Below are 23167 nucleotides of genomic sequence, written 5' to 3' on the forward strand. Positions count from 1 at the left end.
TCTCCGTGGCACAGGACTCCATGTTCTACAGGCTGATCTCAGGGACGCACACGGAGTTAAACATCAACTGTGGCCAAGAGGCCATCAGTTCTGTGAAAGATGCTCTTTGGTCTACTTGAAACCTGCTAGTCCTCCAGGGAAGAGAGTGTCCTTGACCAAATGTTGTAACCTCTCACATTCCAAGGTCCAGGACTACATGCTGAGGGACACACTAAAGGAATGGGGCAGCCAACACAGAGGCGCAGTGAATAAAGGTTGCTGCCTAAAATGCATCCAGCTACAGTACACGGAGGGCTAGCTAGAAATTGTGTAGAACTACTCGGGTGTATAGCTGACACTGAATGCATATTGTAAATATCAAGTAGTGCAATTTTATTGAGGCAGCTCCGAGTTGAACATGATTCAAGAATAGTTGCATTTTACTGCATTTTCTGTAATATTCAATTTGAAATGTTTTAAAATGCACTTGCACAAATGTTTATGAATAAAGTATTGTTTTGGAAAATAAAAGAGCCAACAACATTTTTTGTTGATTCATGGTGTCCTCATCAAGCAGCCAGTTCAAGTAAAGTATAAGCCTGACACTGAATGAGGCTCCCTCTGCAATCATGAATCACTCCCAGTTCAGGTTGGGTGGCTAAATGCTGGGTAAAGCTCCTTATAATCTTCTTCAGCAACGTGCCTTAATCCGCAGCTCAGCATTGAAAGCCTAGTGCACAAGTGCAATATTTATCACTTCCCACAACCAACCACCCTTTTCCTGTCACTCTGGGTAAAGGCACCATCCAGTGTGGTAGCAAGCTGATCCTCTGTTAAATCTCATTACGGTTTAGATAGGGAGCAGGTTGGTTGCTGCAACTGGCCTCATTACTCTGTGATGGAAAAAAAATCAACCAGGTTTTCCTGCTCCAGGATTAGGCTTGGCTGCGGAAGACATCAATAGTTAACTACGCTGAGAATACCGTTACCTCGGCCTACGAGAAGCAGTGCCACTGAAGTGAGGCATTGTATAATATGCCTCTGGGATCACACCCCAGCTAGAATCAGTGACATCAGGGGAGGGGATGGCGCTGATAATATGCCGTAACATTCACTGTAATTCTGGAGAAAGTTACATTCCTGACGACAGTAATCGATATAGATATAACCCAGGGGTGGGAACTCTATACAAATGGATTGCGGAATGTAGGCATATTTACTTTAAATGTGATTTCAGCCAGACACCTGGTGCACTTAATGTAGAAGCGGAAGATGGGTAGCCCCAGGTAGACTTCATTCTGTACAGTTTCCTTGCGTGCGTTGAACTTCTTGCCTTTGTATATATACTCTCCACATGTTTTACACCTGGCACAACATAAAAAAATATGAAAATTAAAAGCAAGAAAAGACCCACTGGTTTATGTATCACAATACAGACACTCTCTCTCCACCAGGAAAATGTAATCTCCTGTTTTAAAAAATAAATTTGTTCCTGGGATGGGTGTGTTGATAGCTTTATTACCCATCCTTAATTGCCCCCGAGAAGGGGGTGGTGAGCTGTTTTCTTGAACTGCTGCAGTCCATGTGGTGTAGGTGCACCCACAAAGCTGTTAAGAACAGGGCTCCGGATGGTGTGGGGCTTGAGGAACTTGCAGGTTTAGTGTTCCCATGTGCCTGCTGACCAGAAAGCAAAAAGGCAGACCAAAACAGGTCAGTTCAGGAAATAAAAGCTGAAGATTGCTCTCTATTTCAGCGATCAAAATTATTCCTGAGACCATGTTGGTCCCAATTTATGTTACAGGATACCTAATCTTGCACAAGACGATCTTGTCCCCAACTACAAAAAGGTCCAGCTTTATCTTAAAAAGAATACAATGAATCAGCACTCACCACACAAGTTGGTCACCGTTCCACAGCTCCATTTTTCACTTGGAAAATAACTTATCAAACATAGTTCTGCCCTTCCATAACGTGTAAACTTGACTCCAGTTTTCCCTAACAAACTGCAGTTGAAATAAGTGGTCCACATGTACACAATCGCATCACCTCATTATTTTACAAACCTCCATCAAGTCGCCCCAGAGTCTTCATTTTTTAAAAACACAAACAGTTAAATTCCCTCTTGCTGTGAAAAGTAATTCTGTTGCATTTAATGAATCAAACAAACAGTAGAAATAGCCTTAACACTTCAGAGTCCAAAGAATAGAGCCAATCATCATTCACCAAGCGGCCTTGTCGAGCGGTTACAGTGTCTGACATTCCACTTGGGAGACCTCTGGGGCTTTACCGGGCATTTCAATAATGTGGGTTGGTCAGAGTATCAGATAATAATCCTTCAATGGCTGGTAAAAGCAACTGTTGGAAATCTTTTTATCCAATCTGCAGCGAATGTTTCATGGTGTGATTCCTATTCTAGAAAGGTCAAGCATCCGAGAGAGAGTGGAAAACAGGCGCAATTACAAGTTACTTTGCAAACTCCAATTAAATAATGTGAAAGCCATTAATTGCGGCAGTTATAGAGTGTTTAATTGGTGGAGTGAAGTGCCAGCTGTTATGCAAGCGAATCATAGAATTCACAGTGCAGAAGGAGGCCCTTTGGCCCATCGAGTTGGCACCGGCCTTTGGAAAGAGCACCCCAGTTAAGCCCACACCTCCACCCCATCCCCATAACCCAGTAACCCCACCTAACCTTTTGGACACTAAGGGGCAATTTAGCATAGCCATTCCATCTAACCTGCACATCTTTGGACTGTGGGAGGAAACCCACGCAGACATGAGGAGAAAGTGCAAACTCCACACAGACAGTAATCTGAGGCCGGAATTTAACCCGGGACCCAGCAGCTGTGAACCACTGTGCCACCGTGCCGCCCTAACCTGTCAATTATCCTTCATCAGAAAGATGCAACCAGTAGATGAGATGAATGACAATGTAAATCTGATTTTCGGTGTTGGCTGTGGGAAAAATGTTGGCCAGGATACTGGGAGAGCTCCCTGCTTATCCGTGAATAATTCAAGAATCTTCCATTTACCCGTATGGGTAGAAAGAGCCTCAAGTTAACATAGTGATGGACCCATGAATCCATTCTGATTCAAATCATAACCTTAGATTATGTAGTTATAATTGTAATGTGTAACTCTCTCTAGTATTGTGATACTTTTAAAATAGCTTCTTCCTGACAGATCCTATTTTGTCTTTATGAAGGATGGAGTATATAAAGGGCCTATATTTGACACTAGAAGGGGACAATCCGTCTATCTTTCTATATGTTGTCAAGAAAAGGCTCCTCATCAAACCCAGGTTGGTTGGCCAATCAGCTCAGCATTGTGATATGCTAGGGCTGCCGAAGGAAGCGGCACAGTGGTTACACAGTGACTCTGGCCTTGAGTGACTGTCTGTGTGGAACGTGCACATGCTCCCAGTGTCTGCATGGGTTTCCTCCGGATGCTCCGGTTTTCTCCCACAGTCCAAAGATGTGTAGGTTAGGCAGATTGGCCATGATCAATGTGCGTGGGGTTACAGGGATAGGGCAACGGAGTGGGTCTTGGTAGAGTGCTCTTTCGGAGGGTCGGTGCAGAGTTTCTTTAAGACTGAAATAGATAGGTTTTGTTTTGTTGATTATTTTTTTTGTTGATTATTTAGAGTATCCAATTCATTTTTTCCCAATTAAGGCCCAATCCACCTACCCTGCACATCTTTTAGGTTGTGGGGGGCGAAACCCACACAAACACGCGGAGCATGTGCAATCTCCACACGGACAGTGACCCAGAGCTGGGATCGAACCTGGGACTTCAGCTCTGTGAGGCAGCAGTGCTATCTGCTGTGCCACCGTGCTGCCCATAGATGGGTTCTTGATTAATAGGGGGATCAGCGGTTATGGGGAGAAGGCAGGAGAATGAAGATGAGAAACATATCATCCATGATTGAATGGCGGAGCAGACTTGATAGGTCGAATGGCCTAATTCTGCCTCTATATCTTTTGGACCTGATGTGCCAAATAGCTTCCTTCTGACTGTAGGGATTCTATGAAAGCACCATTATTCTTATCAATGGTTCAAATATCAATTAGTAAGTTTTATTTTCAAAAGCTAGTTGGGTGTACAGTGTCAGAATTATTATCTTCTGGTTAAAGTAGATGCAAATGTTGCTGTCAATTGATATGGTATAATATCACACTCCTGTAGTTAGGTTTTTTTATTGATTTAAGGACATGTGTACATGCAGATGCAGTCCAGATGACTGCTGACAATTGCTTCCCACGGGAAGGTACTTAAAGCCACATATTGCTCCATCATAAACTCAGCTGAAAAGCACCCAGTCACCAGGTAATGGTTAGGAACAGCAAGCTCAGGCATGCAAAAAGCAAAAGAAAGACTAAGGGGCATGAAGATTTCCATAGCTTTGAAATAACGGAAGATAAAAGCATTGGCATATCACTTTGTTGCATCGCTGTGACACCTCTCAAAGTATTGCACTACTTTGAAGCCCAGTGACTGTTACGTTGCTGCATGAACAACAAGACAAAAAAGAACTGGGTCAAAGAGTTGAGAAATAGTAGGCCACACAAGGGAGAGATCAGATACCAGACTAAAGTCTCTCCTTAGAGAGCGAGAATTAAAAGCGAGTATGGTAACAATTGCGTGGTACTAGAACAGAATGAGGGACTCAGTATCTGTGAGCTAATGGAGATATACATCAGGCAGCCCACCCCGAATATTAATCATAAAATCCAGTTTCCATTGTTCAATTGTCACAAATCGCATTGTGAACTACGTTTTTTGGGGAATTCCAAATGATTTCTATACTGGTTAGCAGGTGAAATATTGATGAGCTGCTGGCACCTACCTCATGTTGAAAGGAGCCATTAATCGGACCACATACTGTCGATCTTTGGGAAGTTTGAGTTTGGGAATCTTTGACGGATCAAAGTCCGGTGGGTAGTATTTCTGGCGGAAAGAAGAGAAACACAGTAAATAGGGACTATTTCATAGATCATAGAATTTACAATGCTGAAGGAGGCCATTCGGCCCATCGAGTCTGCACCAGCTCTTGGAAAGAGCACCCGACCCAAGGTCAACACCGCCACCCTATCTCCATAACCCAGTAACCTCACCCAACCCAGTAACCTCACCCAACACTAAGGGCAATTTTGGACACTAAGGGCAATTTATCATGGCCAATCCACCTAACCTGCACATCTTTGGACTGTGGGAGGAAACCTGAGCACCCGGAGGAAACCCACGCATACGCGGGGAGGATGTGCAGACTCCGCACAGACAGTGACCCAAGCCAGAATCGAACCTGGGACCCTGGAGCTGTGAAGCAATTGTGCTATCCACAATGCTACTGTGCTGCCGGGAATGAAACAGTTACTAAAGGTTTTGGTACGCAGAACAAGGTGATGTATGATGGAACACAGTGACAGCTCCAACATTTAGTTCAGATGCAGACTGGCTCCCTCCACTCCATCCAAACCTCAGGGCACCATTCCAGCAGTATTATCTTTTATCATTTCCATCCTTCAGTCTGTTGATTGACTCAGTGAATGAGCACCAAATTAATAACAGTTTTGTACATTAGATTAGGTATATTAGGAACTGGACTGAGGCTGCAGTGACCTCCTCCCTCCCTTTGGGCAGCAGTGACCCCCCCTCCCTCTATATGGGCCGCAGTGACCCCCTTCCCTCCCTCTGGGCCGCAGTGACCCACCCCCTCCCTTTGGGCCGCAGTGACCCCCCTCCCACCCTATGGGCCGCAGTGACCCCCCTCCCTCTATATGGGCCGCAGTGACCCCCCTCCCTCCCTTTGGGCCGCAGTGACCCCTCCCTCCCTCTGGGCCGCAGTGACCCCCTTCCCTCTGGGCCGCAGTGACCGCCCCCTCGCTACTGCTGGGCCACAGTGACCCCCCCTGGCTACGTCTGGGCGGCAGTGACACCCCTCCCTCCCCCTGGGCCGCAGTGGCTACCCCCTCCCTCCCTCTGAGCCACAGTGGCTACCCCCTCCCTCCCTCTGGGCCACAGTGGCTACCACCTCCCTCCTCTGGGCCGCAGTGGCTACCCCTTCCCTCCCTCTGGGCCGCAGTGACCACCCCCTCGCTACTTCTGGGCCACAGTGACCACCCCACCCTCTGGGCCACAGTGACCACCCCTCCCTCTGGGCCACAGTGACCACCCCACCCTCTGGGCCACAGTGACCACCCCACCCTCTGGGCCACAGTGACCACCCCTCCCTCTGGGCCACAGTGACCACCCCTCTCTCTGGGCCACAGTGACCACCCCTCTCTCTGGGCCACAGTGACCACCCCTCCCTCTGGGCCACAGTGACCACCCCTCCCTCTGGGCCACAGTGACCACCCCTCCCTCTGGGCCACAGTGACTACCCCTCCCTCTGGGCCACAGTGACTACCCCTCCCTCTGGGCCACAGTGACCAGCCCTCCCTCTAGGCCAGTGACCACCCCTCCCTCTGGGCCAGTGACACCCTCTCCCTCCCTCTGGGCTGCAGTGGCCTCCCCTTCCGCTGGGCAGCAGTCACCCCCCCCCCCTCGCTACTTCTGGGCCGCAGTGACACTCCCTCGCACCCACTGAGCCGCAGTGACCCTCCCTCCCTCCCTCTGGGCCGCAGTGACCCTCCCTCAAACCTTCCCTCTGGGCCGCAGTGACCCTCCCTCTGGGCCACAGTGACCCTCCCTCCCTCTTGGGCCGCAGTGACCCTCCCTCCCTTCCTCTGGGCCGCAGTGACCCTCCCTCCCTCCCTCTGGGTCGCAGTGACCCTCCCTCCCTCCCTCTGGGCCGCAGTGACCCGCCCTGCCTCTGGGCCGCAGTGACCCGCCCTCCCTCCCTCCGGGCCGCAGTGACCCTCCTTCCCCCCCTCTGGGCCGCGGTGACCCTCCCTCCCTCCCTCTGGGCCGCTGTGACCCTCCCTCCCTCCCTCTGGGCCGCGGTGACCCTCCTTCCCTCCCTCTGGGCCGCGGTGACCCTGCCTCCCTCCCTCTGGGCCGCAGTGACCCTCCCTCCCTCCCTCTGGGCCGCAGTGACCCTCCCTCCCTCCCTCTGGGCCGCAGTGACCCTCCCTCCCTCCCTCTGGGCCGCAGTGACCCTCCCTCCCTCCCTCTGGGCCGCAGTGACCCTCCCTCCCTCCCTCTGGGCCGCAGTGACCCTCCCTCCCTCCCTCTGGGCCGCAGTGACCCTCCCTCCCTCCCTCTGGGCCGCAGTCACCCTCCCTCCCTCCCTCTGGACCGCAGTCACCCTCCCTCCCTCCCTCTGGGCCGCAGTGACCCTCCCTCCCTCCCTCTGGCCGCAGTGACCCTCCCTCCCTCCCTCTGGGCCGCAGTGACCCTCCCTCCCTCTGGGCCGCAGTGACCCTCCGCACCTCCCTCTGGGCCGCAGTGACCATCCGTCTGGGCCTCCAACCCTCTGGGCCGCAGTGGCTACCCCCTCCCTCCCTCTGGGCCGCAGTGACCCTCCCTCCCTCTGGGCCGCAGTGACCCTCCCTCCCTCTGGGCCGCAGTGACCCTCCCTCCCTCTGGGCCGCAGTGACCCTCCCTCCCTCTGGGCCGCAGTGACCCTCCCTCCCTCTGGGCCGCAGTGACCCTCCCTCCCTCTGGGCCGCAGTGACCCTCCCTCCCTCTGGGCCGCAGTGACCCTCCCTCCCTCTGGGCCGCAGTGACCCTCCCTCCCTGTGGGCCGCAGAGACCCTCCCTCCCTCTGGGCCGCAGAGACCCTCCCTCCTTCTGGGCCGCAGAGACCCTCCCTCCCTCTGGGCCGCAAAGACCCTCCCTCGCTCCATCTGGGCCGCAGTGACCCACCGCCCCTCCCTCTGGGCCGCAGTGACCATCCCTCTGGGCCACCATCCCTCTGGGCCGCAGTGGCTACCCCCTCCCTCCCTCTGGGCCGCAGTGGCTACCCCCTCCCTCCCTCTGAGCCACAGTGGCTACCCCCTCCCTCCATCTGGGCCGCAGTGGCTACCCCCTCCCTCCCTCTGGGCCACTGTGACCCTCCCTCCCTCCCTCCCTCTGGGCCGCAGTGACCCTCCCTCCCTCCCTCCCTCTGGGCCGCAGTGACCCTCCCTCCCTCCCTCCCTCTGGGCCGCAGTGACCCTCCCTCCCTCCCTCTGGGCCGCAGTGACCCTCCCTCCCTCTGGGCCGCAGTGACCCTCCCTCCCTCCCTCTGGGCCGCAGTGACCCTCCCTCCCTCCCTCTGGGCCGCAGTGACCCTCCCTCCCTCCCTCTGGGCCGCAGTGACCCTCCCTCCCTCCCTCTGGGCCGCAGTGACCCTCCCTCCCTCCCTCTGGGCCGCAGTGACCCTCCGCCCCTCCCTCTGGGCCGCAGTGACCCTCCCTCTGGGCCTCCATCCCTCTGGGCCGCAGTGGCTACCCCTCCCTCCCTCTGGGCCGCAGCGGCTACCCCCTCCCTCCGGGCCGCAGTGGCTACCCCCTCCCTCCCTCTGGGCCGCAGTGGCTACCCCCTCCCTCCCTCTGGGTCGCAGTGGCTACCCCCTCCCTCCCTCTGGGTCGCAGTGGCTACCCCCTCCCTCTGGGCCGCAGTGGCTACCCACTCCCTCTGGGCCGCAGTGGCTACCCCCCTCCAGCCCTCCGGGCCGCAGTGGCTACCCCCTCCCTCCCTCCCTCAGGGCCGCAGTGGCTACCCCCTCCCTCTGGGCCGCAGTGGCTACCCACTCCCTCTGGGCCCCAGTGGCTACCCCCTCCATCCCTCCGGGCCGCAGTGGCTACCCCCTCCCTCCCTCCCTCAGGGCCGCAGTGGCTACCCCCTCCCTCTGGGCCGCAGTGGCTACCCCCTCCCTCTGGGCCGCAGTGGCTACCCCCCTCCATCCCTCCCTCCCTCTGGGCCACGTGGCTACCCCCTCGCTCCCTCCCTCTGGGCCGCAGTGACCCTGCCTCCCTCCCTCTGGGCCGCAGTGACCCTCCCTCCTTCCCTCTGGGCCGCAGTGACCCTCCCTCCCTCCCTCTGGGCCGCAGTGACCATCCCTCTGGGCCGCAGTGGCTACCCATTCCCTCTGGGCCCCAGTGGCTACCCCCTCCATCCCTCCGGGCCGCAGTGGCTACCCCCTCCCTCTGGGCCGCAGTGGCTACCCCCTCCCTCTGGGCCGCAGTGGCTACCCCCCTCCATCCCTCCCTCCCTCTGGGCCACGTGGCTACCCCCTCCCTCCCTCCGGGCCGCAGTGACCCTGCCTCCCTCCCTCTGGGCCGCAGTGACCCTCCCTCCCTCCCTCCCTCTGGGCCGCAGTGACCCTCCCTCCCTCCCTCTAGGCCGCAGTCACCATCCCTCTGGGCCGCTGTGGCTAACCCCTCCCTCCCTCCCTCTGGACCGCAGTGGCTACCCCCTCCCTCCCTCTGGGCCGCAGTGGCTACCCCCTCCCTCCCTCTGGGCCGCAGTGGCTACCCCCTCCCTCCCTCTGGGACGCAGTGGCTACCCCCTCCCTCTGTGCCGCAGTGGCTACCTCCTCCCTCTGGGCCGCAGTGGCTACCCACTCCCTCTGGGCCGCAGTGGCAAACCCCTCCATCCCTCCGGGCCGCAGTGGCTACCCCCTCCCTCCCTCCCTCAGGGCCGCAGTGGCTACCCCCTCCCTCCCTCTGGGCCGCAGTGGCTCCCCCCTCCCTCCCTCTGGGACGCAGTGGCTACCCCCTCCCTCTGGGCCGCAGTGGCTACCCCCTCCCTCTGGGCCGCAGTGGCTACCCCCTCCCTCTGGGCCGCAGTGGCAACCCCCCTCCATCCATCCCTCCCTCCCTCTGGGCCGCAGTGGCTACCCCCTCCCTCCCTCCCTCTGGGCCGCAGTGACCCAGCCTCCCTCCCTCTGGGCCGCAGTGACCCTCCCTCCCTCCCTCTGGGCCGCAGTGACCCTCCCTCCCTCTGGGCCGCAGTGACCCTCCGCACCTCCCTCTGGGCTGCAGTGGCCTCCCCTTCCGCTGGGCAGCAGTCACCCCCCCTCCTCGCTACTTCTGGGCCGCAGTGACACTCCCTCCCACCCACTGAGCCGCAATGACCCTCCCTCCCTCCCTGTGGGCCGCAGTGACCCTCCCTCCCACCCTCCCTCTGGGCCGCAGTGACCCTCCCTCTGGGCCGCAGAGACCCTCCCTCCCTCTTGGGCCGCAGTGACCCTCCCTCCCTCCCTTCCTCTGGGCCGCAGTGACCCTCCCTCCCTCCCTCTGGGTCGCAGTGACCCTCCCTCCCTCCCTCTGGGCCGCAGTGACCCGCCCTCCCTCTGGGCCGCAGTGACCCGCCCTCCCTCCCTCCGGGCCGCAGTGACCCTCCTTCCCCCCCTCTGGGCCGCAGTGACCCTCCCTCCCTCCCTCTGGGCCGCAGTGACCCTCCTTCCCTCCCTCTGGGCCGCGGTGACCCTGCCTCCCTCCCTCTGGGCCGCGGTGACCCTGCCTCCCTCCCTCTGGGCCGCGGTGACCCTCCCTCCCTCCCTCTGGGCCGCTGTGACCCTCCCTCCCTCCCTCTGGGCCGCAGTGACCCTCCCTCCCTCCCTCCCTCTGGGCCTCAGTGACCCTCCCTCCGGGCCGCAGTGACCCTCCCTCCCTCCCTCTGGGCCGCAGTGACCCTCCCTCCCTCCCTCTGGGCCGCAGTGACCCTCCCTCACTCCCTCTGGGCCGCAGTGACCCTCCCTCCCTCCCTCTGGGCCGCAGTGACCCTCCCTCCCTCCCTCTGGGCCGCAGTGACTCTCCCTCCCTCCCTCTGGGCCGCAGTGACCCTCCCTCCCTCCCTCTGGGCCGCAGTGACCCTCCCTCCCTCCCTCTGGGCCGCAGTGACCCTCCCTGCCTCCCTCTGGGCCGCAGTGACCCTCCCTCCCTCTGGGCCGCAGTGACCCTCCGCACCTCCCTCTGGGCCGCAGTGACCATCCGTCTGGGCCTCCAACCCTCTGGGCCGCAGTGGCTACCCCCTCCCTCCCTCTGGGCCGCAGTGGCTACCTCCTCCCTCCCTCTGGGCCGCAGTGGCTACCCCCTCCCTCCCTCTGGGCCGCAGTGGCTACCCCCTCCCTCCCTCCCTCTGGGCCGCAGTGGCTACCCCCTCCCTCTGGGCCGCAGTGGCTAGCCCCTCCCTCTGGGCCGCAGTGGCTTCCCACTCCCTCTGGGCCCCAGTGGCTACCCCCTCCCTCCCTCCCTCAGGGCCGCAGTGGCTACCCCCTCTCTCCCTCTGGGCCGCAGTGGCTACCCCCTCCCTCCCTCTGGGACGCAGTGGCTACCCCCTCCCTCTGGGCTGCAGTGGCTACCCCCTCCCTCTGGGCCGCAGTGGCTACCCCCCTCCATCCTTCCCTCCCTCTGGGCCGCAGTGGCTACCCCCTCCCTCCCTCCCTCTGGGCCGCAGTGACCCTGCCTCCCTCCCTCTGGGCCGCAGTGACCCTCCCTCCCTCTTCGGCCGCAGTGACCCTCCCTCCCTCCCTTCCTCTGGGCCGCAGTGACCCTCCCTCCCTCCCTCTGGGTCGCAGTGACCCTCCCTCCCTCCCTCTGGGCCGCAGTGACCCGCCCTCCCTCTGGGCCGCAGTGACCCGCCCTCCCTCCCTCCGGGCCGCAGTGACCCTCCTTCCCCCCCTCTGGGCCGCAGTGACCCTCCCTCCCTCCCTCTGGGCCGCAGTGACCGTCCTTCCCTCCCTCTGGGCCGCGGTGACCCTGCCTCCCTCCCTCTGGGCCGCGGTGACCCTGCCTCCCTCCCTCTGGGCCGGGGTGACCCTCCCTCCCTCCCTCTGGGCCGCAGTGACCCTCCCTCCCTCCCTCCCTCTGGGCCGCTGTGACCCTCCCTCCCTCCCTCCCTCTGGGCCGCAGTGACCCTCCCTCCCTCCCTCCCTCTGGGCCGCAGTGACCCTCCCTCCCTCTGGGCCGCAGTGACCCTCCCTCCCTCCCTCCCTCTGGGCCGCAGTGACCCTCCCTCCCTCCCTCCCTCTGGGCCGCAGTGACCCTCCCTCCCTCGCTCTGGGCCGCAGTGACCCTCCCTCCCTCCCTCTGGGCCGCAGTGACCCTCCCTCCCTCCCTCTGGGCCGCAGTGACCCTCCCTCCCTCCCTCTGGGCCGCAGTGACCCTCCCTCCCTCCCTCGGGGCCGCAGTGACCCTCCCTCCCTCCCTCGGGGCCGCAGTGACCCTCCCTCCCTCCCTCTGGGCCGCAGTGACCCTCCCTCCCTCCCTCTGGGCCGCAGTGACCCTCCCTCCCTCTGGGCCGCAGTGACCCTCCCTCCCTCCCTCTGGGCCGCAGTGACCCTCCCTCCCTCCCTCTGGGCCGCAGTGACCCTCCCTCCCTCCCTCTGGGCCGCAGTGACCCTCCCTCCCTCTGGGCCGCAGTGACCCTCCGCACCTCCCTCTGGGCCGCAGTGACCATCCGTCTGGGCCTCCAACCCTCTGGGCCGCAGTGGCTACCCCCTCCCTCCCTCTGGGCCGCAGTGGCTACCTCCTCCCTCCCTCTGGGCCGCAGTGGCTACCCCCTCCCTCCCTCTGGGCCGCAGTGGCTACCCCCTCCCTCCCTCCCTCTGGGCCGCAGTGGTTACCCCCTCCCTCTGGGCCGCAGTGGCTAGCCTCTCCCTCTGGGCCGCAGTGGCTTCCCACTCCCTCTGGGCCCCAGTGGCTACCCCCTCCCTCCCTCCCTCAGGGCCGCAGCGGCTACCCCCTCCCTCCCTCTGGGCCGCAGTGGCTACCCCCTCCCTCCCTCTGGGCCGCAGTGGCTACCCCCTCCCTCTGGGCTGCAGTGGCTACCCCCTCCCTCTGGGCCGCAGTGGCTACCCCCCTCCATCCTTCCCTCCCTCTGGGCCGCAGTGGCTACCCCCTCCCTCCCTCCCTCTGGGCCGCAGTGACCCTGCCTCCCTCCCTCTGGGCCGCAGTGACCCTCCCTCCCTCCCTCTGGGCCGCAGTGACCCTCCCTCCCTCCCTCTGGGCCGCAGTGACCCTCCGCACCTCCCTCTGGGCCGCAGTGACCATCCCTCTGGGCCGCAGTGGCTACCCCCTCCCTCCCTCTGGGCCGCAATGGCTACCCCCTCCCTCCCTCTGGGCCGCAGTGGCTACCCCCTCCCTCCCTCTGGGCCGCAGTGGCTACCCCCTCCCTCCCTCTGGGCCGCAGTGGCTACCCCCTCCCTCTGGGCCGCAGTGGCTACCCACTCCCTCTGGGCCCCAGTGGCTACCCCCTCCATCGTTCCGTCCCTCTGGGCCGCAGTGGCTACCCCCTCTCTCCCTCCCTCAGGGCCGCAGTGGCTACCCCCTCCCTCCCTCTGGGCCGCAGTGGCTACCCCTTCCCTCCCTCTGGGCCGCAGTGGCTACCCAGCCCCTCCCTCTGGGCCGCAGTGGCTACCCCCTCCCTCTGGGCCGCAGTGGCTACCCCCTCCCTCTGGGCCGCATTGGCCAACCCCTCCATCCCTCTGGGCCGCAGTGGCTACCCCCTCCCTCCCTCTCTCTGGGCCGCAGTGGCTACCCTCTCTCTGGGCCGCAGTGGCTACCCCTCCTTCTCTCTCTCTGGGCCACAGTGGCTACTCCCTCCCCCCCTCCCTCTGGGCCGCAGTGGCTACCCCCTCCCTCTGGGCCGCAGTGGCTACCCACTCCCTCTGGGTCGCAGTGACCCTCCCTCCCTCTGGGTCGCAGTGACCCTCCCTCCCTCTGGGTCGCAGTGACCCTCCCTCCCTCTGGGTCGCAGTGACCCTCCCTCCCTCTGGGTCGCAGTGACCCTCCCTCCCTCTGGGTCGCAGTGACCCTCCCTCCCTCTGGGTCGCAGTGACCCTCCCTCCCTCTGGGTCGCAGTGACCCTCCCTCCCTCTGGGTCGCAGTGACCCTCCCTCCCTCTGGGTCGCAGTGACCCTCCCTCCCTCTGGGTCGCAGTGACCCTCCCTCCCTCTGGGTCGCAGTGACCCTCCCTCCCTCTGGGTCGCAGTGACCCTCCCTCCCTCTGGGTCGCCGTGACCCTCCCTCCGGGCCACAGTGACCCTCCCTCCCTCCCTCTGGGCCGCAGTGACCCTCCCTCCCTCCCTCCCTCTGGGCCGCAGTGACCCTCCCTCCCTCCCTCTGGGCTGCAGTGACCCTCCCTCCCTCCCTCCCTCTGGGCCGCAGTGACCCTCCCTCTGGGCCGCAGTGACCCTCCCTCCCTCAATCTGGGCCGCAGTGACCCTCCCTCCCTCCCTCTGGGCCGCAGTGACCCTCCCTCCCTCTGGGCCGCAGTGACCCTCCCTCCCTCCCACTGGGCCGCAGTGACCCTCCTTCCCTCCCTCTGGGCCGCAGTGACCCTCCCTCTGGGCCGCAGTGACCCTCCCTCCCTCTGGGCCGCAGAGACCCTCCCTCCCTCTGGGCCGCAGAGACCCTCCCTCCCTCTGGGCCGCAGAGACCCTCCCTCCCTCTGGGCCGCAGAGACCCTCCCTCCCTCTGGGCCGCAGAGACCCTCCCTCCCTCTGGGCCGCAGAGACCCTCCCTCCCTCTGGGCCGCAGAGACCCTCCCTCCCTCTGGGCCGCAGAGACCCTCCCTCCCTCTGGGCCGCAGAGACCCTCCCTCCCTCTGGGCCGCAGAGACCCTCCCTCCCTCTGGGCCGCAGAGACCCTCCCTCCCTCTGGGCCGCAGAGACCCTCCCTCCCTCTGGGCCGCAGAGACCCTCCCTCCCTCTGGGCCGCAGAGACCCTCCCTCCCTCTGGGCCGCAGAGACCCTCCCTCCCTCTGGGCCGCAGAGACCCTCCCTCCCTCTGGGCCGCAGAGACCCTCCCTCCCTCTGGGCCGCAGAGACCCTCCCTCCCTCTGGGCCGCAGAGACCCTCCCTCCCTCTGGGCCGCAGAGACCCTCCCTCGCTCCCTCTGGGCCGCAGTGACCCACCGCCCCTCCCTCTGGGCCGCAGTGACCATCCCTCTGGGCCACCATCCCTCTGGGCCGCAGTGGCTACCCCCTCCCTCCCTCTGGGCCGCAGTGGCTACCCCCTCCCTCCCTCTGAGCCACAGTGGCTACCCCCTCCCTCCATCAGTGCCGCAGTGGCTACCCCCTCCCTCCCTCCCTCTGGGCCGCAGTGGCTACCCCCTCCCTCCCTCTGAGCCGCAGTGGCTACCCCCTCCCTCCATCTGGGCCGCAGTGGCTACCCCCTCCCTCCCTCTGGGCCGCTGTGACCCTCCCTCCCTCTGGGCTGCAGTGACCCTCCCTCCCTCCCTCCCTCTGGGCCGCAGTAACCCTCCCTCCCTCCCTCTGGGCCGCAGTGACCCTCCCTCCCTCCCTCTGGGCCGCAGAGACCCTCCCTCCCTCTGGGCCGCAGAGACCCTCCCTCCCTCTGGGCCGCAGAGACCCTCCCTCCCTCTGGGCCGCAGAGACCCTCCCTCCCTCTGGGCCGCAGAGACCCTCCCTCCCTCTGGGCCGCAGAGACCCTCCCTCCCTCTGGGCCGCAGAGACCCTCCCTCCCTCTGGGCCGCAGAGACCCTCCCTCCCTCTGGGCCGCAGAGACCCTCCCTCCCTCTGGGCCGCAGAGACCCTCCCTCCCTCTGGGCCGCAGAGACCCTCCCTCCCTCTGGGCCGCAGAGACCCTCCCTCCCTCTGGGCCGCAGAGACCCTCCCTCCCTCTGGGCCGCAGAGACCCTCCCTCCCTCTGGGCCGCAGAGACCCTCCCTCGCTCCCTCTGGGCCGCAGTGACCCACCGCCCCTCCCTCTGGGCCGCAGTGACCATCCCTCTGGGCCACCATCCCTCTGGGCCGCAGTGGCTACCCCCTCCCTCCCTCTGGGCCGCAGTGGCTACCCCCTCCCTCCCTCTGAGCCACAGTGGCTACCCCCTCCCTCCATCAGTGCCGCAGTGGCTACCCCCTCCCTCCCTCCCTCTGGGCCGCAGTGGCTACCCCCTCCCTCCCTCTGAGCCACAGTGGCTACCCCCTCCCTCCATCTGGGCCGCAGTGGCTACCCCCTCCCTCCCTCTGGGCCGCTGTGACCCTCCCTCCCTCTGGGCTGCAGTGACCCTCCCTCCCTCCCTCCCTCTGGGCCGCAGTAACCCTCCCTCCCTCCCTCTGGGCCGCAGTGACCCTCCCTCCCTCCCTCTGGGCCGCAGTGACCCTCCCTCCCTCCCTCTGGGCCGCAGTGACCCTCCCTCCCTCTGGGCCGCAGTGACCCTCCGCCCCTCCCTCTGGGCCGCAGTGACCATCCCTCTGGGCCTCCATCCCTCTGGGCCGCAGTGGCTACCCCCTCCCGCCCTCTGGGCCGCAGTGGCTACCCCCTCCCTCCCTCTGGGCCGCAGTGGCTACCCCCTCCCTCCCTCTGGGTCGCAGTGGCTACCCCCTCCCTCTGGGCCGCAGTGGCTACCCCCTCCCTCTGGGCCCCAGTGGCTACCCCCTCCATCCCTCTGGGCCGCAGTGGCTAACCCCTCCCTCTCGGCCGCAGTGGCTACCCCCTCCCTCTGGGCCGCAGTGGCTACCCCCCTCCATCCCTCCCTCCCTCTGGGCCACGTGGCTACCCCCTCCCTCCCTCTGGGCCGCAGTGACCCTGCCTCCCTCCCTCTGGGCCACAGTGACCCTCCCTCCCTCCCTCTGGGCCGCAGTGACCCTCCCTCCCTCTGGGCCGCAGTGACCATCCCTCCGGGCCGCAGTGGCTACCCCCTCCCTCTGGGCCGCAGTGGCTACCCCCTCCCTCCCTCTGGGCCGCAGTGGCTACCCCCTCCCTCCCTCTGGGCCGCAGTGGCTATCCCCTCCCTCCCTCTGGGCCGCAGTGGCTACCCCCTCCCTCCCTCTGGGCCGCAGTGGCTACCCCCTCCCTCCCTCTGGGCCGCAGTGGCTACCCCCTCCCTCTGGGCCCCAGTGGCTACCCCCTACCTCCCTCTGGGCCGCAGTGGCTACCCCCTCCCTCCCTCTGGGCCGCAGTGGCTACCCCCTCCCTCCCTCTGGGCCGCAGTGGCTACCCCCTCCCTCCCTCTGGGACGCAGTGGTTACCCCCTCCCTCTGGGCCGCAGTGGCTACCCACTCCCTCTGGGCCCCAGTGGCTACCCCCTCCATCCCTCCGGGCCGCAGTGGCTACCCCCTCCCTCCCTCCCTCTGTGCCGCAGTGGCTACCCCCTCCCTCCCTCTGGGCCGCAGTGGCTACCCCCTCCCTCCCTCTGGGCCGCAGTGGCTACCCCCTCCCTCCCTCTGGGCCGCAGTGGCTACCCCCTCCCTCCCTCTGGGCCGCAGTGGCTACCCCCTCCCTCCCTCTGGGCCGCAGTGGCTACCCCCTCCCTCCCTCTGGGCCGCAGTGGCTACCCCCTCCCTCTGGGCCCCAGTGGCTACCCCCTCCATCCCTCCGGGCCGCAGTGGCTACCCCCTCCCTCCCTCAGGGCCGCAGTGGCTACCCCCTCCCTCCCTCTGGGCCGCAGTGGCTACCCCCTCCCTCCCTCTGGGACGCAGTGGCTACCCCCTCCCTCTGGGCCGCAGTGGCTACCCCCTCCCTCTGGGCCGCAGTGGCAACCCCCCTCCATCCCTCCCTCCCTCTGGGCCGCAGTGGCTACCCCCTCCCTCCCTCCCTCTGGGCCGCAGTGACCCTGCCTCCCTCCCTCTGGGCCGCAGTGACCCTCCCTCCCTCTGGGCCGCAGTGACCCTCCCTCCCTCTGGGCCGCAGTGACCCTCCGCACCTCCCTCTGGGCCGCAGTGACCATCCCTCTGGGCCGCAGTGGCTACCCCCTCCCTCCCTCTGGGCCGCAGTGGCTACCCCCTCCCTCCCTCTGGGCCGCAGTGGCTACCCCCTCCCTCTGGGCCGCAGTGGCTACCCCCTCCCTCTGGGCCGCAGTGGCTACCCCCTCCCTCTGGGCCGCAGTGGCTACCCACTCCCTCTGGGCCGCAGTGGCTACCCCCTCCATCCCTCCGGGCCGCAGTGGCTACCCCCTCCCTCCCTCAGGGCCGCAGTGGCTACCCCCTCCCTCCCTCTTGGCCGCAGTGGCTACCCCCTCCCTCCCTCTGGGCCGCAGTGGCTACCCCCTCCCTCCCTCTGGGCCGCAGTGGCTACCCCCTCCCTCCCTCTGGGCCGCAGTGGCTACCCCCTCCCTCCCTCTGGGCCGCAGTGGCTACCCCCTCCCTCCATCTGGGCCGCAGTGGCTACCCCCTCCCTCCATCTGGGCCGCAGTGGCTACCCCCTCCCTCCATCTGGGCCGCAGTGGCTACCCCCTCCCTCTGGGCCGCAGTGGCTACCCCCTCCCTCTGGGCCGCAGTGGCTACCCCCTCCCTCTGGGCCGCAGTGGCTACCCCCTCCCTCTGGGCCGCAGTGGCTACCCCCCTCTCTCTGGGCCGCAGTGGCTACCCCCCTCTCTCTGGGCCGCAGTGGCTACCCCCCTCTCTCTGGGCCGCAGTGGCTACCCCCCCTCTCTCTGGGCCGCAGTGGCTACCCCACGCTCTCTGGGCCGCAGTGGCTACCCCCCTCTCTCTGGGCCGCAGTGGCTACCCCCTCTCTCTGGGCCGCAGTGGCTACCCCCTCCCTCCGTCCCTCTGGGCCGCAGTGGCTACCCCCCTCTCTCTGGGCCGCAGTCCCTACCCCTTCCCTGCCTCTCTCTGGGCCGCAGTGGCTAACCCCTCCCTCCCTCTCTCTGGGCTGCAGTGGCTACCCTCTGTCTGGGCCGCAGTGGCTACCCCCCTCTCTCTGGGCCGCAGTGGCTACCCCCCTCTCTCTGGGCCGCAGAGACCCTCCCTCGCTCCCTCTGGGCCGCAGTGACCCACCGCCCCTCCCTCTGGGCCTAAGTGACCATCCCTCTGGGCCACCATCCCTCTGGGCCGCAGTGGCTACCCCCTCCCTCCCTCTGGGCCGCAGTGGCTACCCCCTCCCTCCCTCTGAGCCACAGTGGCTACCCCCTCCCTCCATCAGGGCCGCAGTGGCTACCCCCTCCCTCCCGCTGGGCCGCAGTGGCTACCCCCTCCCTCCCTCTGAGCCACAGTGGCTACCCCCTCCCTCCCTCTGGGCCGCAGTGGCTACCCCCTCCCTCCCTCTGGGCCGCTGTGACCCTCCCTCCCTCTGGGCCGCAGTGACCCTCCCTCCCTCCCTCCCTCTGGGCCGCAGTGACCCTCCCTCCCTCCCTCCCTCTGGGCCGCAGTGACCCTCCCTCCCTCTGGGCCGCAGTGACCCTCCCTCCCTCCCTCTGGGCCGCAGTGACCCTCCCTCCCTCTGGGCCGCAGTGACCCTCCCTCCCTCTGGGCCGCAGTGACCCTCCGCCCCTCCCTCTGGGCCGCAGTGACCATCCCTCTGGGCCTCCATCCCTCTGGGCCGCAGTGGCTACCCCCTCCCGCCCTCTGGGCCGCAGTGGCTACCCCCTCCCTCCCTCTGGGCCGCAGTGGCTACCCCCTCCCTCCCTCTGGGTCGCAGTGGCTACCCCCTCCCTCTGGGCCGCAGTGGCTACCCCCTCCCTCTGGGCCCCAGTGGCTACCCCCTCCATCCCTCTGGGCCGCAGTGGCTACCCCCTCCCTCTGGGCCGCAGTGGCTACCCCCTCCCTCTGGGCCGCAGTGGCTACCCCCCTCCATCCCTCCCTCCCTCTGGGCCACGTGGCTACCCCCTCCCTCCCTCTGTGCCGCAGTGACCCTGCCTCCCTCCCTCTGGGCCACAGTGACCCTCCCTCCCTCCCTCTGGGCCGCAGTGACCCTCCCTCCCTCTGGGCCGCAGTGACCATCCCTCCGGGCCGCAGTGGCTACCCCCCTCCCTCTGGGCCGCAGTGGCTACCCCCTCCCTCCCTCTGGGCCGCAGTGGCTACCCCCCGCTCTCTGGGCCGCAGTGGCTACCCCCCGCTCTCTGGGCCGCAGTGGCTACCCCCCGCTCTCTGGGCCGCAGTGGCTACCACCCCCCCCCACCCACTCTCTGGGTCGCAGTGGCTACCCCCCGCTCTCTCGGCCGCAGTGGCTACCCCCTCTCTCTGGGCCGCAGTGGCTACCCCCTCTCTCTGGGCCGCAGTGGCTACTCCCTCCCTCCATCCCTCTGAGCCGCAGTGGCTACCCCCCTCTCTCTGGGCCACAGTCCCTACCCCTTCCCTGCCTCTCTCTGGGCCGCAGTGGCTAACCCCTCCCTCCCTCTCTCTGGGCCGCAGTGGCTACCCTCTGTCTGGGCCGCAGTGGCTACCCCCCTCTCTCTGGGCCGCAGTGGCTACCCCCTCTCTCTGGGCCGCAGTGGCTACTCCCTCCCTCCATCCCTCTGAGCCGCAGTGGCTACCCCCCTCTCTCTGGGCCACAGTCCCTACCCCTTCCCTGCCTCTCTCTGGGCCGCTGTGGCTAACCCCTCCCTCCCTCTCTCTGGGCCGCAGTGGCTACCCTCTGTCTGGGCCGCAGTGGCTACCCCCCTCTCTCTGGGCCGCAGTGGCTACCTCCCCTCTCTCTGGGCCGCAGTGGCTACCCCCCTCTCTCTGGGTCGCAGTGGCTACCCCCCCTCTCTCTGGGCCGCAGTGGCTACCACCCCCCCCCACCCACTCTCTGGGCCGCAGTGGCTACCCCCCTCTGGGCCGCAGTCCCTACCCCTTCCCTGCCTCTCTCTGGGCCGCAGTGGCTACCCCCCTCTCACTGGGCCGCAGTGGCTAGCCCCTTTTCTCTGGGCCGCAGTGGCTACCCCCTCTCGCTGGGCCGCAGTGGCTACCCCCTCTCGCTGGGCCGCAGTGGCTACCCCCTCTCGCTGGGCCGCAATGGCTACCCCCTCCCTCCGTCCCTCTGGGCCGCAGTGGCTACCCCCCTCTCTCTGGGCCGCAGTGGCTACCACCCCCCCCCACCCACTCTCTGGGCCGCAGTGGCTACCCCTCTCTGGGCCGCAGTCCCTACCCCTTCCCTGCCTCTCTCTGGGCCGCAGTGGCTACCCCCCTCTCACTGGGCCGCAGTGGCTAGCCCCTTTTCTCTGGGCCGCAGTGGCTACCCCCTCTCGCTGGGCCGCAGTGGCTACCCCCCTCTCGCTGGGCCGCAGTGGCTACCCCCTCTCGCTGGGCCGCAATGGCTACCCCCTCCCTCCGTCCCTCTGGGCCGCAGTGGCTACCCCCCCTCTCTCTGGGCCGCAGTGGCTACCACCCCCCCCCCCCCCACCCACTCTCTGGGCCGCAGTGGCTACCCCCCTCTGGGCTGCAGTCCCTACCCCTTCCCTGCCTCTCTCTGGGCCGCAGTGGCTACCCCCCTCTCACTGGGCCGCAGTGGCTAGCCCCTTTTCTCTGGGCCGCAGTGGCTACCCCCTCTCGCTGGGCCGCAGTGGCTACCCCCTCCCTCCGTCCCTCTGGGCCGCAGTGGCTACTCCCTCTCTCTGGGCCGCAGTGGCTACCCCCTCCCTCCGTCCCTCTGGGCCGCAGTGGCTACCCCCCTCTCTCTGGGCCGCAGTGGCTACCCCCCTCTCTCTGGGCCGCAGTGGCTACCCCCTCTCTCTGGGCCGCAGTGGCTACCCCCCTCTCTCTGGGCCGCAGTGGCTACCCCCCTCTCTCTGGGCCGCAGTGGCTACCCCCCTCTCTCTGGGCCGCAGTGAACCCCGGCTGCAGCTCCCTCAGGCCGGTTCCTAGCCTCAGGCGGCGGCACCAATCCGTATTCCCCAGTTTTGGGGTTCCAGCCTCTCCCCGGGCGGATATTGCGGCGTCTCCCCTCGTTCTTTCCGTTTGAGCAGCAGCAGAATTTCTCTTACATTCAACACTTTTCGCTCCGACATTTTCCAGCAGCTCCGGCTCCTCTTCGGCCAAAGCCCGCCTCCACCCTGCTCCTATTGGATAATATCCGCGAATCCCCTATGTCCTATTGGCTGCCACGCACGTCAATCATTTATCAAGGAAGCCGCTGTGATTTACTGTCCGACTGGACAGCGGGGCGTGGACATTCCGTTCCGGGCTCTAAAGGTTGGGGACTGAGACTGGGGCACAATCATAAAAGCAAAATGCTACTGATGCTGGAAATCTGAAATAAACATAAAGTGCTGGAGATGCTCAGCAGGTCTGGCTGCAACTGTGGAGAGAGAAACAAAGTTAACATAAGAGGCTAACTCTGTCTTTCTCTCTCTCACTGCCAGTCCCGCTGAGCAGAAACATTGTCCTCAATATCCTCCCCACCATGGGGACCTGACGATGGGTCAGGATGAAAATGCCAATTGCTGCATTTTACCAGCCCCCAGCTGTCAGGAAAGAAGGCGGGACAGCCAGAAAAACCACGGGCAGCCACTCCTGCCTAGCTCCCTCAAGCATTTCCGCTGCAGTGGACGTTTCTCAGCATGGGCTGGGAGGCTGGCAGCTAGTTTGTGGCCCTGAGTAAATACAGTTTCTGGAACCTCGACGTGCTGTCAACTCAATGTCTGTGGCCAGGGATTGTCCCTTAATATATTTTTGATGAGAAATCCACAGGTGTTCTATCAGATGGTATCTGCCACTTGGATACTGTAGCGCACAATGACTTACACAAGTCGAGAAGTGATGAAGTCTATCGAGGCTTTATTAAGCAGGACTTGTTCCCCAGCAGCTCAGTTACAGAATGCGGCTGCTGGGAGAACTCAAGCTCTTATACTCCGCTTTCAGGGCGGAGCCAGAAGTCGGCAGGTCCAACCAGGACCCGGGACCTGGCAGCCAATAGACTCTCGGCTTCACAGGTACCATATTACCCCTAATACATACCACCACATTCACCCCTTGTTAAAAAAGAACCCGGCGGGGTGGTGGTTCGCATGGTGGTAGGGGCTTACAAGGCTGGTCCTGGAACAAATTTCGAACAGTGGCTATGCATTTAGCCCAAAAGTTAACGATGTACAAGTTTGTGTCAGAATTATTTACAACAAAATTCTTGTTTTTGGTGTCACGCGGATTCCACGAGTCGAGCGGGTGCCCTGGTCGTCCTTGTCGATCGCCTCAGCCACGGTGGTGGTGCAGGTGCTGGCTCGGGCACTGTCGTCTCTGGGAGCGTTGCGCTGTTCGTTCCTGTTTCTTTACTCCTGGGTGGGCACAGGAGGAGGACCGACCCACCCGGGAAGGGGGCAGTCGTGGGGTGCGCCGATGGCAGGGAGGGGGTGATCGGTGTTGGGAGTGTGTGTGTTTCCAGCGGGCGCCAGGTCGCGCAGGGAGACTGTGTCCTGTTGGCTGTCGGGGTACGCCACGTAGGCGTACTGAGGGTTTGCGTGGAGAAGGTGAACCCTCTCAACCAACGGGTCCGATTTGTGCACCCGCGCATGCTTTCGGAGCAAGATGCGTCCTGGGGCTGCCAGCCAGGTCGGCAGCGACGTTCCGGAGGAGGACTTCCTAGGGAAGACAAGGAGGCACTCGTGAGACGTTTGGTTGTGGTGGCACACAGCAGCGACCGGATGGAGTGGAGGGCATCTGGG

At 64.0% G+C, this 23167-nt stretch overlaps 1 protein-coding gene across 2 annotated transcripts in view; it reads right to left on the reverse strand.

Annotated features, from left to right (window-relative positions):
- The window catches only part of yju2 (YJU2 splicing factor homolog), a 39078-nt gene extending 17454 nt beyond the window's left edge, over positions 1 to 21624 (reverse strand). For both annotated transcript variants that reach the window (XM_072482749.1, XM_072482748.1), the window contains exons 1-3: positions 21494 to 21624; positions 4823 to 4923; positions 1200 to 1344 (exon numbers count right to left, since the gene is read on the reverse strand). In XM_072482749.1, the coding sequence (XP_072338850.1) occupies positions 1200 to 1344; positions 4823 to 4923; positions 21494 to 21517 (270 nt within the window). In that variant the 5' untranslated portion in view covers positions 21518 to 21624. The remainder of the gene's footprint in view (positions 1 to 1199; positions 1345 to 4822; positions 4924 to 21493) is intronic.
- Between the last annotated feature and the right edge of the window lie 1543 nt (positions 21625 to 23167).

This window comes from Scyliorhinus torazame, chromosome 18, assembly GCF_047496885.1.
Source record: "Scyliorhinus torazame isolate Kashiwa2021f chromosome 18, sScyTor2.1, whole genome shotgun sequence".
NCBI classification, from domain to species: Eukaryota; Metazoa; Chordata; class Chondrichthyes; order Carcharhiniformes; family Scyliorhinidae; genus Scyliorhinus; species Scyliorhinus torazame.